General features: G+C 40.5%; 2 protein-coding genes across 5 annotated transcripts in view; one reads left to right on the forward strand and one right to left on the reverse strand.

The window, feature by feature from the left end:
• The first annotated feature begins 1,486 nt into the window (after positions 1-1,486).
• On the forward strand, positions 1,487-9,681 carry LOC117222420 (bifunctional 3'-phosphoadenosine 5'-phosphosulfate synthase 2). The gene is made up of 10 exons (XM_033474102.2): positions 1,487-2,341; positions 2,879-3,049; positions 4,913-5,438; positions 5,752-5,852; positions 5,933-6,120; positions 6,457-6,703; positions 7,489-7,695; positions 7,958-8,063; positions 8,140-8,316; positions 9,066-9,681. Exons 1-10 carry the CDS (start codon positions 2,282-2,284, stop codon positions 9,164-9,166), a joined length of 1,884 nt encoding a protein of 627 aa, XP_033329993.2. The 5' UTR covers positions 1,487-2,281; the 3' UTR covers positions 9,167-9,681.
• The window catches only part of LOC117222418 (protein qui-1), a 37,745-nt gene continuing 28,074 nt past the window's right edge, over positions 8,441-18,111 (reverse strand). For 3 of the 4 annotated variants that reach the window (XM_033474097.2, XM_033474098.2, XM_033474100.2), the window contains 11 exons: positions 17,468-17,814; positions 16,751-17,278; positions 15,572-15,812; positions 15,258-15,441; positions 14,127-14,601; positions 13,746-14,052; positions 12,668-12,893; positions 11,893-12,088; positions 11,229-11,757; positions 10,862-11,125; positions 8,441-10,049 (listed from right to left, as the gene is read on the reverse strand). In XM_033474097.2, the coding sequence (XP_033329988.2) occupies positions 10,036-10,049; positions 10,862-11,125; positions 11,229-11,757; positions 11,893-12,088; positions 12,668-12,893; positions 13,746-14,052; positions 14,127-14,601; positions 15,258-15,441; positions 15,572-15,812; positions 16,751-17,278; positions 17,468-17,814 (3,311 nt within the window). In that variant the 3' untranslated portion in view covers positions 8,441-10,035. Of the gene's footprint in view, positions 10,050-10,861; positions 11,126-11,228; positions 11,815-11,892; positions 12,089-12,667; positions 12,894-13,745; positions 14,053-14,126; positions 14,602-15,257; positions 15,442-15,571; positions 15,813-16,750; positions 17,279-17,467; positions 17,815-18,111 lie in introns of those variants that run through there. The other variant, XM_076522364.1, reaches the window with a different exon arrangement.

The following is an 18,111-nucleotide window of genomic DNA, read 5'->3' on the forward strand; positions in this document are numbered from 1 at the left end:
ATAACCACATCATAATAAATGTTAAAATTTCTTGTATCGTAAAATACTTTAACTTTCTAGTGATACTATAATTAACACCTTAGAAATTGTACTGAAACAGTAATAATAGTTAATAATAAAATAATCATTTGATAACGGAGCAGTTCCAATGAAATTGTTTAGTTGATAATATCATTGTATGTAAGTTTTATTAACCATCTTGTTACATTTTATATTCATTCATTTTTCCATCTGTCTGTATTAAATTCAAGGATAAACATTCAAAGGTATGTGTACATACATGTGTACAGTGAAGTGGTCGATTCTCGGTCGACGAAACTATTTTTCCGAAACGCGGCTAAAATACGCACGTTTCACTCTCGTGAAACTAGATCACGCATTATTATCAGTCCCGCGTTCCCATTTTTTTCTCCATCATCTAACAACAACAATTATTCACTGCCACGCATCCGAAATAATTGACAAAAAGGTTTGCCGAAATATTTTCGTTACGATATCGTGACAAAAGCAGTATCCAAAAATGTACATTTCCTAGTTAGAACAACAGAATGAAAATGTAACTTTAAATGATATTTATTTATCATAATTATATATTTATTCTTTATTCAATGTATTATTAATTCGATTCAAGTAATAGATAATGAATAATTTATTTTACAAGTTGTTAAAATCAATATGAACATTTTTCTTTGCTTAATTATATACCGGGTGGTTCGATTTAAATAACGAGCTGGTTGACAATAAGAGATACACGTCTGTACAGATGGTTGCATACTAACAGGCGTCAGTTTTAGTCTTCATTGATTATAAATGACTAAAGTATTTGTTACAAGTATCGAACAACAAAGTAAATTCGACTGTTGCAAGCAATCTTTGAATCAATAAAAAATAATTACATTGTAAAAATCTTAAGAATAAATTAAAAGTAATTCAATGAATTAATTAAAACTTAACATTAAATCCCTTTTTATAGTTTTATTGAACTTTCACTGAAAACTGTGTGCTTCTATCCTTACGATAATATAAGGTATACAACAACCTACGTACATGTTCCTCGTTTCTACCCCAAATAAAACAGCCAAAAAAAATCACACTTCAATTTTCAAGGGCTCGTTGCAAAGAGGAAGCTCCAATCTTCAAATCTGCGGTGGTATTATTAAGGAAAAAAAAATTTTCAAATGATTTTAGAGACATTCTAATCCACAGTATATTATCGATAACAAAATTGTTTTTAATTTGCCATTTATTATACAAGTATATACATCACGAATTGCCATGGAGGATAAAGAAAATAAACGACGAATTACGAAAGTAGAAATTTCGAGATTTGAAATAAGCCGGGATTTGTTGTTGCGCGATTTTTCGGAAAATCTTTGAATATTTTACCGAGCCACCCTGTATGTTTTATGTTTCCGATTAGTGTCTAATAAATAGTATGGAGGGTCAAGCGACGTTTGCATTACGTTCCATATCGCATCTATCAAACCCACGATTTCCTTGCCGGTATTCGAGGAATCTCGTGGAATTTTTCGATTCCACTGCCGGGTTCGTTTAACTTTCGTTTAACTTTCTCGCTGTGGACAGTGCCTCGGATCTTCACCAGTCGAGTGGGAGCCATGTGTCCGAGTAGTACACTTTCTTTATCGTGTTCATCCTGTGTGTCGTTAAAAAAAATACTCTAAACTATCTGCTCCGCGCTGTCCACCTTCGCAGTGAAAATAACCGTACGGTTCGCTTAAAAAGAACGAGGGAAAACTTTTGCTTGCGTATGCTGAAATTGTTGTCAAAATTAAATCGAAGAAGCTGCGATCCTGTGAAATTAAACTGAGAAATTGTAGTCGTGTAAAAAGTACATTAAAGAATCGAATTGAAGAATTGAAATTGCGTAAAAAGTAAATTGAGGGATTAAATTGAAAAATCGAAATTGTGTAAAAAGAAAATTAAGGGGATTAAATTGAAAAATCGAAATTGTGTAGAAAGAAAATTAAGGGGATTAAATTGAAAGATTGAGATTGTGTAAAAGGTAAATTGAGGGAATTATAAATTGAATAGTCGAAATTGTGTGAAACAATTTGTAATTGAAGGATTAAATTGAAGAATCGTAATTGTGTAAAAAGTAAATTCAAAAATCATAATTGTGTAAAAATGAAATCGTAAACATTGTAAATGCTTTGCGTTGTTTAGAAAGTCGATAAAGGAATTGCAATTGTGTAAAAATTCAACTGGGTTACGACGTGCAAAAATTACGTTCGACAATTATAATTGTAGAATTGTTTTCGAAATGGGCATGTACTTGAACTCGTTCGTGGAGGAGCGGTCCACATGCAGGAAAAGCGATAAGGTATAATGCGTCGAGATTATGTAATGATGGTCTCAGAAAATTATTGAATAATTAATAGATAATTAATATTCTCATAGAACAATGACTAAGTTCATGTTTCTTCGCATTTGTTAGAATTTTTTAAACGAATTTTACTTCACAGTGCGTATATAATATTCGAAAATATCAAAAAATATTGAAAACGTTGCATATTTTATTTTTCATTCAATTGCAAAGATTACTAGAGTTTTATTACTTTGAACATTATTTATTAATAATCATTATTGTTAATTTCATGACAAAGAGAATAAAGTTTTACTAGATTTAATTTAAATGCTATTTATTACCAATTATTGTTGCCCATTTATGATACTAATTGTCGCTAATTTTTGTTATCAATTCGTCAGATATTAATTAGAATTATTCGCTTTTAAAATGATTTCTATGAAAATATGCGAAGCGCACCATTCAGACTTCATATTTTCAGATGAATAATTCTTGTGAAAATGACCGAAGAACATTGTAAATTCTAGATATATTTGTGCCGCGTGATTGCAGATCATCGCATCGAACGTGATACAACAGATCCATCAAGTGTCGCGTGAGAAACGAGGAGAGTCTTATGGGAGATTCAAGGGATTCCGTGGCTGCACCGTATGGTTAACGGGACTTTCCGGTGCTGGGAAGACTTCGATCTCGTTCCAACTCGAGAACTACCTCATTTCTCAGGCGAGTTAATGACAGCCAGTAACGGACCGACGCTCAAATTCTCGTCCAAACGAAACTCAACAGCTGGTTCACTCGAACTCAACAGCTGACTCCTGTTCGATTCGAATAAACGAATAATAATAATAATAATAAACGAGAAAAATATTTCTCAAATATAGCTCGAACATCATTGGCCTCGCGAAAATACACCATAAAACTCGATACAGCACACAAAATCATTCTACACCAAAAACATGTTCATAGCTTCTGCAGTTAACGAAGAAGAAATTTCTAAAGCCGGAAGTGTCCCCGTTTCCTAAACAATTAGACATCCCAGAAATGATACTGGACACGTTTAAACATCAACGATTCTATATGCAGAATACAGTAATTTCTCCCAGAGATGTTCGGAGGTCGGGATTGAAACCGGCGAATCTCTGAGAATACTAAGTCACGATACTTCGTGGCTCGTTTTTATAGAAACTCGGGGCAGTCGGTGAAAAAGGCAGCGACCAGCGTGCCGGTACACGTTTATATGGATACATAGTAATGCTGGAGTGAAAACGATGACTTAACATTTTTATTTCTAATTTTTTGCCACGATTCGGAGGCAATTCGGAGGCCACGTGATACGATACGAAGGCAATTCGGAGGCCACATGACACGATTCGAAGGCAATTCGAAGGTCACGTGCCACGATTTGAAGACAATTCGGAGGCCATGTGACGCGATTGGGAAGGCAATTCGGAGGTCAATTTTTATTTTGCCCAAAGAGTCTAATAATTATACACAAGTCGAAGGCAATTCGGAGGCCACATGACACGATTCGAAGGCAATTCGAAGGTCACGTGCCACGATTTGAAGACAATTCGGAGGCCATGTGACGCGATTGGGAAGGCAATTCGGAGGTCAATTTTTATTTTGCCCAAAGAGTCTAATAATTATACACAAGTCGAAGGCAATTCGGAGGCCACATGACACGATTCGAAGGCAATTCGAAGGTCACGTGCCACGATTTGAAGACAATTCGGAGGCCATGTGACGCGATTGGGAAGGCAATTCGGAGGTCAATTTTTATTTTGCTCAAAGAGTCTAATAATTATACACAATTCGAAGGCAATTCGGAGGCCACGTGACACGATTCGAAGGCAATTTGAAGGCCACGTGCCACGTTCCAACGGTCATGTACCTATTGCTGTAATTTCTCCCTAATTCGCGCACAGATTGCGCACAAAGATAGAAAATTTGGGAAAATACGATCGGTAACTATGAAAACGAGTCGCAAGGCTCGAATAATCGTGTCTTCTCCATCCAAATTGTCCACTCTTGTGCACAATCCGAGCGCGAATTAGGGAGAAATTATTATAACTATCACGTACCTTGTAGCTCAGCAGTTTTTCTTCCCCTTTTCTTGTCCAAACAGACCATTTTGTATTGTCTTCCGGGAATTCCTTAGCATCGACGTAGCAATAAATTACATAGGTGTAGGACTAGCACAGCGAAATTCACGGCAACCCAAAATCTGGCATTTCCAAGAGAAATTACTGTACACCATTCTATTTACCATTAGATTTACGGAGCACAAAAATCACACAAAAAATTGTCTTATATTAGTTTATAAAAGTAACAACAAGACATTTATTCTGACTATAACATTCGCCGTAAGTAAATGAAAAAATTAGTGACCCGTCATTTCGACAGGTTCCGTAAATCTAGCGTTAATCGAATCTACAAGTTCGTTCTACGCGAAGAACATTTTTAAAACAGCAACAGTTGAGGCTCTACAAATTCCTAAAGCTGAAAAGTTTCTGCTTTTCTCCTAAAATAGTTTTGTTCCCCATTAAGAATTGATCTATTTTTACCCGGATGGCTTCCCGGTTGCAGGGGATACCAGCCTACAGCCTGGACGGCGACAATATCCGGCGAGGGTTGAACAGGAACTTGGGTTTCACGAAAGAGGATCGCGAAGAGAACGTTCGCAGGGCAGCGGAGGTTGCCAAGTTGTTCTCCGACTGCGGCGTGGTGGCCATTTGCAGCTTCGTTTCGCCATTCGAGGACGACAGAAGGCTGGCCAGGAAGATCGTCGAGGAACACGATTTAAAGTTCTTCGAGATCTATGTGGAAGCGTCGTTGGCCATCTGCGAAGCAAGGGACGTTAAAGGATTGTACAAGAAGGCGCGGGAAGGGATGATTCGCAGTTTCACTGGGGTTGGGCAGCAATACGAGGTGCCTAGGCAGCCGGATTTGATCGTGAACACGGAAGTTCGTAGCGTGGAGAAGTCGACGAACATGGTGATCGATTTGTTGGAGAGGGAAGGAATTATTCCAAGGATTCCCAGGGATGTCGAGGAGCTTTTCGTCGCCAGCGAGAGGGTCGAGGCAGTTAAACTCGAAGCAGAGAATCTTCCGAGTATGTCTTCCTTCTTTGTCGTCCCATCGTTTCGTGTTCAGATTTCTGAAAAATATTTGCTGAATTAGTACTCGATACAGTAAATTCTCCCTAATTGACGCTAAGATTGTGCACAAGAATTTGGGAAGAGGAGATACGATTATTTAGGCCATGAGGCTCGTTTCTATAGTCGTTGACAATCGGTAACTATAAAAATTACGAAAACTAATGGTATCCGCTCTTCCCAAATTGTCCATTTTCGTGCACAATCTGAGCGTCGATTAGGGAGAATTTAATGTAATTATTAGAGAAAAATAATCTCCGATATTTTCAGGTGTCGAAATTAGTAACGTTGACTTACAATGGGTCCAAGTGCTGGCCGAGGGTTGGGCGACACCCTTAAGAGGTTTCATGAGAGAGCAGGAGTACTTGCAGGTGGGGGAAGATCGTTTGAGCTGCGGACAATTGAAAATCGTAGAAGAAAAGCTCAACAATATACTGAATATTTGTTTCAGTGTCAACATTTCAAAACTCTGGAACAAAACGGCGGTGTTATCAATCAGTCGATACCCATCGTACTTCCGGTCACCGCGACTGAGAAGCAACGATGCAACGACGCGCCAGCATTGACCTTGAAGCATCAAGGTCGTCCTGTGGCAATTTTACGCAGTCCTGAATTTTTTGCACACCGGAAGGAAGAAAGGTCCCGATACAAACTATTCATCTTGTCAAATCGATTTTTTCGGTTTCCGAAAATGTTCACCGATGACATTGCCGACATACAATAAATTCTCCGAAATTTTCCTTCAGCTTGTAAACGAAAATGGACAATCTGGCAAGCGGAGATACGATTATTCGAGCCCCGTGGCTCATTTTTATGTCATCAATTATAAAAACGAGACGCAAGGCTCGAATAATCGTATCTCCTCTCCCCAAATCGTCCATTTCTGTTTACAAGCCGAAGGAAAATTAGGGAGAATTTTCTGTAATTGTATTATGAGAATGTAATATATTTGTACATCTTGTTTTATAATTGCAGGTGTTCCAGGGAATTTGGAACCAGCGATCCAGGCCATCCACATGTTAAAATGATTCAGAACTCAGGCGACTGGCTGGTCGGTGGGGAGCTTGAAGTTTTTGAAAGAATCCGGTGGAACGATGGCCTGGATGATTACAGGCTCACCCCCAACGAGATACGGAGGAAGTGCAAAGAAATGGGCGCCGACGTCGTTTTCGCGTTTCAATTGAGGAACCCGGTGCATAACGGCCATGCGCTTTTAATGCAGGTACAGTAATTTCTCCCGGAAATGCCAGATTTCGGGTTGCTGTGAATTTCGCTGTGCTAGTCCTACGCCTATGTAATTTATTGCTACGTCGATGCGAGTCGTATGCGTCGTCGGAGTCAAGTAAGAAAAACCGCGGAGTTACAAGGTACGTGGGAGGTACAGTAAATTCAATAATTTTCCTTCTACTTGTAAACAAAAATGGACAATTTAGGAAGAGGAGATACGATTATTCGTTTTTATAGTTACCGATTGTCAACAACTATAAAAACGAGCCGCAAGGCTCGAATAATTGTATCTCCTCTTCCCAAATTGTCCATTTTTGTTTCCAAGCTGAGCGTCAATTATAATTGTTGTCAATCGGCAGCTATAAAAATGAGCCGCGAGGCTCGAATAATTGTATCTCCATTTCCCAAATTATCCATTTTCGTTCACAAGCTGAAGGAAAATTGGGGAGAATTTACTGTTCTAAATACGTGACCGTCGAATCGTGGCACGTGACTTCAGAATTGCCTCAGAATCGTGGCACGTGGCCTCCGAATTGCCTCCGAATCGTGGCAAAAAATTAGAAATAAAAAAGTTAGGCCATCGCTTTTATTCTAGCATCACTATGTATTCATATTATCGCGACTTAGCATTCTCAGATTTGCCGGTTTCAATTCCAACCTCCGAACATTTCCGGGAGAAATTACCGTGTTTCAAAGTACAATTCCGAAACGTTGCAATTAAATTGAACCGTGTCCGACTGCGAAGTCCACGTATGAAAAATAGTCTGCAATAATAATCAGGATACGAGAAAGTACCTCGTGGAGGAAAGAGGCTTCAAGAAACCGGTCCTTCTGCTGCATCCGCTGGGAGGATGGACGAAGGAGGACGACGTGCCGCTGCCGATAAGGATAAAACAACACCGTTGTGTTCTGGAAGAAGGAGTTCTACATAAGGACACAATTCTCGCCATTTTCCCAAGTCCGATGTTGTACGCTGGACCCTCTGAGGTATTAATAACATATTGTCTGCAATTTAGCGATTGACTTAGAAACGGGTTCAGAACTGTAATTGTTATTACCATTTTTACTAGAAACAAATAATGGAATTACTACGAATTATTTATATATATAAATATAAAAATATATAATTATATATATACATATATAAAATATAATATAATATATAATTATATATTTTTATATTTATATATATAAATATAATATAAATATAATATTATATAATATATAATATTACTACGAATTATCGCAGGTGCAGTGGCATGCCAAGGCAAGGATGATGGCCGGTGCTGATTTTTACATTGTCGGACGTGATCCTGCTGGTTTGCCTCATCCTGACAAATCCAAAACTCCGGATGGTAAAGCGAAAACATATTACTCGGAGAGCCTGGATACGATTGTTGTGAATTAAATAAACTATGTTTGCGACATCAGGTGGCTTGTACGACGGGACGCACGGATCCAGAGTGTTGTCAATGGCGCCGGGTCTCCAAAGTTTGGAGATAATCCCATTCAGAGTGGCGGCATTCGATAAGAAGTCGAAGAAAATGTCGTTCTTCGAGCCCCAGCGATCTCAGGACTTCATTTTCATATCGGGGACTAAGATGCGAGGTCGGTTACATTTGTCAACACTAATGTAAATACAGAGATAATCTTAAAACTAAGAGTTTCAAGGATTTAATTGGAGGCCACCGATATGGCTGCCGAACGATGAATGAGTAGAACGACGTTGATCTTAAATATCGGAAATAAAACTTTCAATTTAATATAAATGTACAAAATTGATATTGAGATATCGGATGTTTGAATTCAAGATTGACATTAATACTAAACATTGATGGACAACATGTGCATTAACAGTACACATCAACGTCGGAAAGTAACAGATCTGAAATCAGCTGGATACCAATATGGGCCGCTGAAGGAATTAACATCGATGCCAATTGTAGAAATACGAAATTAATATCAATATTGAATATCGATGTAGAAAATACGTGTGCACGGTACACTTCGACGCCAATGGCTCAAAAATAATCTGCCGATATGGCCACCGAACAATAAATTAATGTATAAATTAATGTACACACCGACATAATAATCACACTGACATCGAGAACGAAAGCAACAGTCTAATACAAATGTACAAAAACGACATGGTAGAAACCTTACAATTAAAAATATTAATGTTACGTTAAATTAATTGATTACGAAACCGGCATTGAAGTAACAGCGATTGAGTTAATTGTGTGTGCGAAATAGGAGGTTCTCTTTTTAAAAATTATTCAACGAGCAAATAAATACGCATCTAAAGTTATTCTTAATTTAAACTTAACAAATCAACATTTTTCTTTTCATTGTAGAATTGGCGAAATCCGGCGAAAATCCGCCGGAAGGATTTATGGCGCCGCGGGCTTGGAGAGTAATGGCGGATTATTACGCAGATCAACCTACAGAAGATTGAAGTGTAGACACTATAGACTGCAGCTCTCTATGCAAATATAAATATTCAAGTGAAGTTTCTTTTACAAGATTTCGCTGGACTCCGATAAAAATGGCAATCTCACTCAATCAACACAAATATTTTTCCATGTCACGTTGTTCCACACACACAAGAGGAATTATAATAAATTATTATTATAAATGTGTAACGCCTGCAGTCTAGTAAACATACATTGCAATTTGTAAATGATTATTTTTGTAAGCGTAAAATATTTGCATCTTGCCCGTTAATTAACACTTTACCTGCCAAAAGTGACTTCGCAAATTCTAGAAAAAACATTTGCCATTTGCGACAGCAAATCTATTCATAGATCGATATATTATTTCAATTTTTCCCCGGTACAGCACAATCGTTGAAACGTTCATTGGTTCCAGTAGGTAAAGTGTTAATCACGATTAATATATGTATAAATAAGAATATATAATATATACATGTTATTTCTGCGAAATAAAGTCGCCAGAAAATTCATTGCAAAACGAGTTTTGTTGGTAAACTAACAACGTCGAACGAAAATATAATCGTTCGCGAGCAGGTGGGGCGATGAACGATGAAAATAAACCACTTCAATTTATTCCTCTTTAAATATCGATATTACGCGTGTAGATGTATATTCCATACACACACGTTTATTGCATCGGACACACGAGAATATTTCGTAACTTAGAGCATTGCTGCGGGGGACGTACTTTTGTATTTTTTTTTCTTTTCCTATTTGTTCCATTATTTGTTTCTCCATCGTTCCTCTACTGGTCGAATGGAGAAGAAGGTACGATGATTAGGATCTTCCAGAGATTAGACTCTCAGGATTTGATTTCTAATGTGACTGTGCCTTAAGCCGGTAGACCTAAAACAAAAATTTAACATTAGATCATCAAAGTCTCTAGATTACAGGCTGTCATAAAAATATTTTTTTCTTTGATTGGAAGTTGTTTCTTGGTTGGAGATCATGAAACAGATTTGCCTAACAGTGCTGGATACATAGAAGCTGATTGTGTACTTTATGTATGCAAAATGTTCGAAATATGCATATAAACTTAGGATTCGACGAATTGGTTCAAAGAAATTGGAAAGAATATACAGGGTGTCCCACAATTATTGTACAAGCGAGAAATGAGGGGTTCCTGAGGGATTCCTGAGGTCATTTGAAGTAACTTTTTCCTTAGCGAAAATGCAATCGGTGGCTTCATTTACAAGTTATTGGCGAAAAACAGTGACCAATGAGAGGTGAGACCTGCTGGCGCGAGCCGACCGAGCCAATGAGCAGAACTGGGCTTCGCGCGCTCGTTGGCTGGATCGCCTCGCGCCAGCCGAGCTCGCCTCTCATTGGTCACTGTTTTTCGCCAATAACTTGTAAATGAAGCCACGGATCGCATTTTCGCTAAGGAAAAAGTTACTTCAAATGACCTCAGGAACCTCGCATTTCCCGCTTGTACAATAATTTTGGGATACCCTGTATAGACACCGGTTAGACAGAGTTTAGATGGCTTATATTTATATGGCTTATATTATTATATTATTATTATATTATTATTATATTATTATTATTATATTATTATTATATTATTATTATATTATTATTATTATATTATTATTATTATTATTATTATTATATTATTATGGCTTATAAATTATTCTTTATGGGGAGATGTTACTGACCCTCCTCCTCAGAGTCGGAGATCCGTGTGGCCTGCAGGGAACTCTGCTTGGACAAGGTTCTACCATGTGATCGTGACCTGGATGGCGGTGACTGTATGTTCCAAAGCGCTTCTAATTGGTCAAAATGTTGCGACTGGGCAAGAGCAGCTTGTTCCGGGCCCAGTCCCGACGAACTGCTCGTTAATCCCACTTTGCTGATCTCATCCATGGAGGTGCTCACGCTGAAACGTCTCTGAAGATTCTCCACCGACGACGCCGACATCCCTGAAAGATTCGTTTCCCCGTTCAGTTTTCAGTTAACATATCTGCATAAAATGTTTACATAAAAAAATGCTTTTCGAAAGAAATAAAACGTTGACGGTCCTACCTGATGTCAGGTGACCGTACTTCCTGCGCCAAGTGTCGCTGTCCAACGACACCTCCTTCTTCAGCAATCTCTTCGTGGGTCTCTTCGGACCCGCCGGCCTCATGTCCCTGACGTCGCACCAAGGTGCGACGTAGTCGGGCAATTTGACATACTGGGCCGGAGTGTTGTGCAAACAGAGTATAGGCATGCACTTGTGCTCGAGCAGGTGTAGAGCCAGCCTGGACATGTCCATAGCCACCTCCAGACCCACCACCGGCACGTGCAGCATGATGCTGCTGAGGGAACAGCCCTTCTTCGTGTCCCAGACGATCAGACTCTTATCCTCGCTACCGGACGCTGCCAAGGTTCCGTCGCCCGACAGCCTCACGCAAGTTATGAAGCCTAGATGTCCTTTCAGGGTGTGCACGTCGGCGCCGGTGTTGATGTCCCAGACGATTAGGTTCGCGTCCCTCGACCCGGACACCACGATTGCCTTGTCCAGAACGGCGACCGCGACGCAGGTCACGTGGTCCGTATGACCCACCAGGACCTGCGTCCAAATTTCCGACGTTATTGTTGTTATCGACGGTTGTTATCAGTAATTTTTCTAAACCGGAATTCAGCAATTCTAGTTACAAAGGGGACCAGGGCCAAGTCAGAGGGTTGTAGACGTTTGAAAATGCACCTGCGACAATTTCCCTCCTGCGAGCTGCCAAACCTTCAGGCTCATGTCCACGGAGCCTGTGATCAGAGACTGAGAGTCCGGGGTGACCACGAGACAGGTGATGTCCTGGGAATGCGACACTTGGTACTTCTCTTCCGGGCCGGTCCCCAAGCTTACTATTCGTACTTGATTGTCTCCCGTGTCGCACACCGCAAACCTGAAATGGTATTTATCGCTATTATTAGTACTTATTAGTACTCCCTAACTGACACTCAGATTGTACGCAAAAATGAACAATTTGGGAGGAGGTACGATTATTCGAGCCTTGCGGCTCGATTTTATTATATTATTATATATATATTTTATTATTATTATATATATATTTTATTATTATTATATTTATATTTTATTATTATTATTATATTTATTATATATTTATTATTATTATATTATATTTTAATTTTATTATAAGCAATAGTAGATTTGAATGATTAAATATTATTTGAGTTGTAACAATTAATTTTTATAAATTTGTATAGATTAAATATAAAATCCGATACAGTTCAATACAGTGTTATGGTTTAATTAATTTTTATTAACAGTTACTTTGATCGATTCTATGAGGGTATTACTAATAAAGTGAATTTTAATTTAAAATTAATAGTAATTTTGTAGGTTGAGAATATACGTATTATTATCAAATATTATGCGCAATCTGAGCATCAATTAGGGAGAATTTATTGTACCGATTGATAAAACTGTCAAAATTGTGTCCAATAAAACGATGGGCACGTACTTCATGTCGGTGGAAACCGTAATGCACCGACCACGTCCGCCAACGGATTGAATCAGAGTACCGGAATCAGCTGCCCAAACTCGAATGGCGCCACTCCTGTCCGAGCTGACGATTCTTCGGCCGTCGAACATAGCTGTTACCGACGTGACAGGGGCCTGATGCCTGAACGTTGCCACCATCAGGCCCAAGGTCAGTCCCCAGACTCGGACCGTTTTATCCTCTGAGCCTGAAATGAAGATGCAATTAGCTGAAACGTGTGCAGGGTGTACGGGTTAAAAGTTTCGTCGTCGGTGGCTTTTAGGCATTTCCGGTGGCGCGATTAAAAAATGTTTCGGTCGTAATTTTATCAGTATCGATGTTGCGCGAGAAACATCGATACTGATAAAATTACGACCGAAACATTTTTTAATCGCGCCACCGGAAATGCCTAAAAGTCCTAAAAGTCGACGTGTTTTTTGTTGGTGACGTCGAGACGAATTCGTCAGTGTATTATATTAGGTCTACCGGAAAGTTCTGTCCGTTTGAGAAATGAAAGGAAATAATATAATATTTATATAACTAATATAATTTATTAGTATAATTAATAAATATATAATTAATATAAATTATTAATATAATTTAATATAATATTTATTGTACAATATAATTTCCGTCGTTACTTATGACCTCTTGCCAGCGTGATGGCAATTTGTGGGCAACATTTTTCAAAAATATATGTCTCAAATGAACATGTGCATATCTATTGAAATTTGCAATGACATTATCAGACAGAACTTTCCGGTAGACCTAATACAATGATCTTGAACTCGAAGATATGTACAAACGTAATTTCAATGAGAAACTAATTATCTACTTAACTCCCTTATTGACGCTCGGTTTGGAAACAAAAATGGACAATTTGGAGAGAGGAGGTACGATTATTCCAGTCATGCGACTCGTTTTTATAATTCTTAACAATAATCGGTAACTACAGGGTGTCCCATAATTATGTAAACACCCGGAAAGTGATGATTCCTGAGGTCATTTGAAGTAACTTTCTCCTTAACTAGACTCTTAACTTCCTTCAGAATACGCTTACCGGATGCAACGAACAACCCGGAAGCAGAGAAAGCGATGCAGGTCACGCTGGCGATGTGTCCCTCGAAAGTGGAGAGCAGCTCGTGGGTGTTCAACTGCCAGAGATTCACGATGGAGTCGACGCCGCCGGTGACTGCCATCGCTCCGTCTCTAGAAATGTCCAAACAGGAGATCGAAGCTGTGTGAGGGTGCAGAGATTCCTGTTTCCCAGACTTCAGGGTCTTCGGGAAGGCCTCCTCGCCCCGGAAACTCCAATAGGTGACTCTGTCGCCGGTCGCCGTGATCAAGAAGTCGTCCTTCTCTGTTACCTGGTCGAAAAGTCATCCGCGCGTTTCAAACGATGTCTCGCTAAAAGTCGCACGATCGACGATAAACGATCTACCTTGACAGCAGAGACGTCGGCAGAGGGATTGGCAGGCAACGTTCTGGTCAATCTACCGCTGTGCATGTCGAAGACGGAGACCTTGCCCTTGGCCCCGCCCACGACAGCTCTTCTACAGTCCTTGGCCAAGCAGATGCTCTTCACGTCGCCTTGATGGCCCCTCAAGGTATGAATCTCGGTGCCCGTGGCAAGGGACCTCAGGTACAGCTTCTGGTCTTCGCAGGTGGCCAGCAGGAACAACGAATCGGCGGACACGTCCAGCATCATCACCGCCGTTGGCAGAGTTATGCTCTTCAGCAACGTGAACCTCTCCAGACACCAGAGACAGACGGTGCAGTCCGACGAACCGGAGACCAGGATCTCGCCGGCCGAATTGACGCGGACAGAGTTCACCGGACCTCTATGATGGTCGACCTTGATCAGAACGTAGCCGGTCAGCAGGCTCGTGATGATGATCCTAGAGTCCTCGCCGCCGCTATGACGAAGAAAAGAGACATCGATGAGGATCGTGGAGGAACGTTCTTGGGAACTAGAAGAGATCGAATTGTACAGATCTATACAGGGTGTCCCAAAATTATTGTACAAGCGGGAAATGAGGGGTTCCTGATGTCATTTCGAGTAACTTTTTCCTTGGCGAAAATGCGATCTGCGGCTTCGTTTGCGAGTTATTAACGAAAAGACAGTGACCAATGAGAGGCGAGCGCGGCTTGGCTCGGCCGCCTCGCGCCAGCTAATCTCACGGCTCATTGGTCACCGTTTTTCGTTAATAACTCGCAAACGAAGCCGCGGATCGTATTTTCGCAAAGGAGAAAGTTACTTGAAATAACCCGGGGAACCCCTCGTTTCCCGCTTGTACAATAATTTCAGGACACCCTGCATACCGGTTCAGATCTAATAGCAATGTATGTAATTCGTGTATGATTCTGAACGAAACAGTTCCGTTAGGTTGGTTCCGATAGGTCATTGCGTTTTTTTCGTTCATTCTTTTTTCTTTTCTTTGCCACAAATGGAAATACAGAGAAACGCGACAACTTATCGGCCAACGTAACCGGGAATGACTTTCGAACTGCATTGCCCAGACGCATAGAAGCTTGAAGAGATTAACAAGTAACTGAATAACAAATTGTAAACCTGACAATCACAGTGTTCTTGAGCGCAGTGGTCAAGCACAGAACGGGAGCGATATGTTCTCGTATTCTTAGCTTTAAACTGAATTCTTTCATGTCCCAAACGATGATGGAAGTGTCCTCGGAGCCTGTCAGCAAGTATTGCGAGTGTTGTGTCACGGCTAAGCATGATATTGGGTTCGAGTGGCCTAAAATAATGGTTACGGACACGATTACAAACGCAGGGCAGGTGGTCAAAGATTACGATCATGGCGATTTTCGGTATCAGTGTTCCGTCTTTAATGGCCAAAATTAGGGAGCACCGCGGTTTCTATTTACCTTTGAACGTGTGGACCAACTGGGAGGACATAACGTGCCAGAGTTGGGCGTCCCCTTGAAAGGGCACTACGATAACGTGTTGCCCGGAGGGAGCGACCTCGACCAGTTTGACCCCCTGCGGGCAAGAGAGCGTGCGAATTTGTAGGGGCAAGGGTGGCTGCAGCCATCCATTCAATGGCACTAATAACGGCGCAGTGTAGCCGTCGCACCATGCCATCGCCGCTGTTACCATTCTGCTCACCTTGAATCCGAAACATTTTCACATACAGCTGTTTGTTTTCCGAACGTTATTCTTACAAATTCCGTGAAATTCTCTGGAATGGTCCCTCGGATTGGTGTCGAAAAATGGACAATTTCGGGAGACCAGACAGGATTCTTTGAATCTCGCGGCTCGCTTTTATAGTTGCTATCTTATAAGAGAGAAAAATGAAGAGAAAGAGAGAAAGAGAGAGAGAGAGAGAGAGAGAGAGAGAGAACGAAAATCGAGGCAGTCAGCAAACTAAAAAGCCAGCGGCCAGCATATCGGTGTATATTAATACAAATACAGAAGAATAAAAACGACGCCTCAAATTTTTCATTTCTAATCTCAATTTCTAATCTTCATTTCTTAATCTATTAATAAATAATGAAATTTGTTTAACATATCGGTGAGACTTTTCCAATTAAAATGAGACCAGACACGGCATGCTCTAGAATTTATTCATACAATTTTACATCATGATCGGTTTTATGTTATGCAATCAGAATATCTGTCCAATTTGATTGGAATGTTTTGATTGGAAAATTATCAGCAATACGTTAAAAAAAGAATTCCGTTTTAAAATGTTAAAATAAAAAAATATTATGAGCTACGATTCTGGAGATTCCAGTCTGATGCGTCGCGTGCCGCAACTGACTCCGTCAAACTTCAGCATAGGCGCAGGAATAGCGCGCATAGGCGTGGAAATAGCACAGGGACAATGCGAGAGAATTTACTGTAGTTGTAACAGATCAAGAACGGTACAGTAAATTCCCCCTAATTTTCCTTCAGCTTGTAAACAAAAATGGACCTCGTTTTCATAATTGTTGAGGCTCGAATAATCGTGTCTCCTCTTCCCAAATTGTCCATTTTTGTGTGCAATCCGAAGGAAAATTGGGCAGAATTTACTATATTTCTGCAGGAAGGTGAACGTCTCCTACCAAGTCTCCGCAATCTTCGGCGACAGGTCTCAGCCAGCAGATGAGCTGGGCTCCCAGTTGCAGGGGATCCCTCGTCAAAATGTCGCTGCACTTCCTCACGGTGTAATACACCAACTCCAAGTCTCTCTCCAGCAAGTACCTCCGCGAATGCTCCAAGACACACCTCAAATAGCTAACTGAGACCATTTGTACCGCGGCGAGCAGAAAGTCGAAGGCGCACACGGCCAACTTCTTCAATTTCTCGACGTCCCCGGCCCTCAGAAGATGCAGCCAAGCCTCCTCCACGTGCCTCAAGTTGTACGCGGTGTCGTTAGATCTCGGTGTACTCTGAAACGGCGTCTTCTTTGGCGTCTCTTCTTCCGGCGACGACTTGTCGTCCTTCTCATCGAACTCCTCCGAGAAGAAGAGGTTCGCCAGCTCGCCGTGGTAGCTCTTCAGGATCTCCTGATTAGCGAAGTACCGTTTCCTCGCCAGATCTCGGATCGGATAGCGCCACGAGAACAACAGCCTTCCGCTCATCACGCAAACCTTCAACGGTGCAAAATAGTTTTTGTAAGACGCGTCATGGGCGTATAATTCTATTTCAATCGTTTTCAAATGCGCGACGGATCTGTTACAGTTTTTTTAAATTACCGTCGTAGCCTCGACAGCACGATGGAACACGGAGCTACAATTTTGTCTAACCTGATATATACACGTTATATTTTTAAAGAGCACCTTCAAATAATCGGCGAACGTTCTTCTGGCCAACGTCCACGTCGAGAAATTGTATTTCCCGTCCTTGAGAAATAGCGGGCCGTCTTCGATCGTTGGCATGATCACTTCGAGGACTTCGGTCTCAGAGAGACCGTACTCCGAGGAGGCCAGAATCGCGCCGAGCCTGTCTGCGGCACACCGACCCACCAGTTTCTCTAATTGATCGAACACGTTATCCGCGTCCTGCGCGTCCAACGGTGGATCTTGAAGTTCGACCAAGATCTGAGAACTTCGGAGCCGTTCCTTCTGCGTTGGCGTCAACCGCAGCATTTCCGGCGGAATGGCCGTCGTTACCACCAGATGCACCCCTGGAACACGTACAGTAGTTATACAGGGTGACCTGGCCAAAAGTGGCTACCTAAGTACAGTAAATTCTACCTAATTGATGCTTATTATATTATTATTATTATAATAAATAATAATATATTAATATTATATTAATAATAATCATATATTATTATTATTATAATAAAATTATTATTATATATTATTATTATCATAATTACGCTATTAATACTTTGATTGTCGCATCGACCACTCTGTGTGTAACAGAGTTATTTAAAATTTAATTTTCGAGAATCAATTTCTTCGCTAGTCCATTGTAA

The sequence above is a fragment of the Megalopta genalis genome, chromosome 5 (genome assembly GCF_051020955.1).
Source record: "Megalopta genalis isolate 19385.01 chromosome 5, iyMegGena1_principal, whole genome shotgun sequence".
Lineage (NCBI taxonomy): Eukaryota > Metazoa > Arthropoda > Insecta > Hymenoptera > Halictidae > Megalopta > Megalopta genalis.

What these genes read in the sequence shown, in the direction of transcription:
- LOC117222420 (XM_033474102.2), top strand. Translation starts at nt 2,282, where the DNA reads ATGGGCATGTACTTGAACTCGTTCGTGGAGGAGCGGTCCACATGCAGG. An exon ending in CATGCAGGAAAAGCGATAAG is followed by an intron (nt 2,342 to 2,878) that starts GTATAATGCGTC and finishes GCGTGATTGCAG; the next exon opens with ATCATCGCATCGAACGTGAT. An exon ending in TGTACGCTGGACCCTCTGAG is followed by an intron (nt 7,696 to 7,957) that starts GTATTAATAACA and finishes GAATTATCGCAG; the next exon opens with GTGCAGTGGCATGCCAAGGC.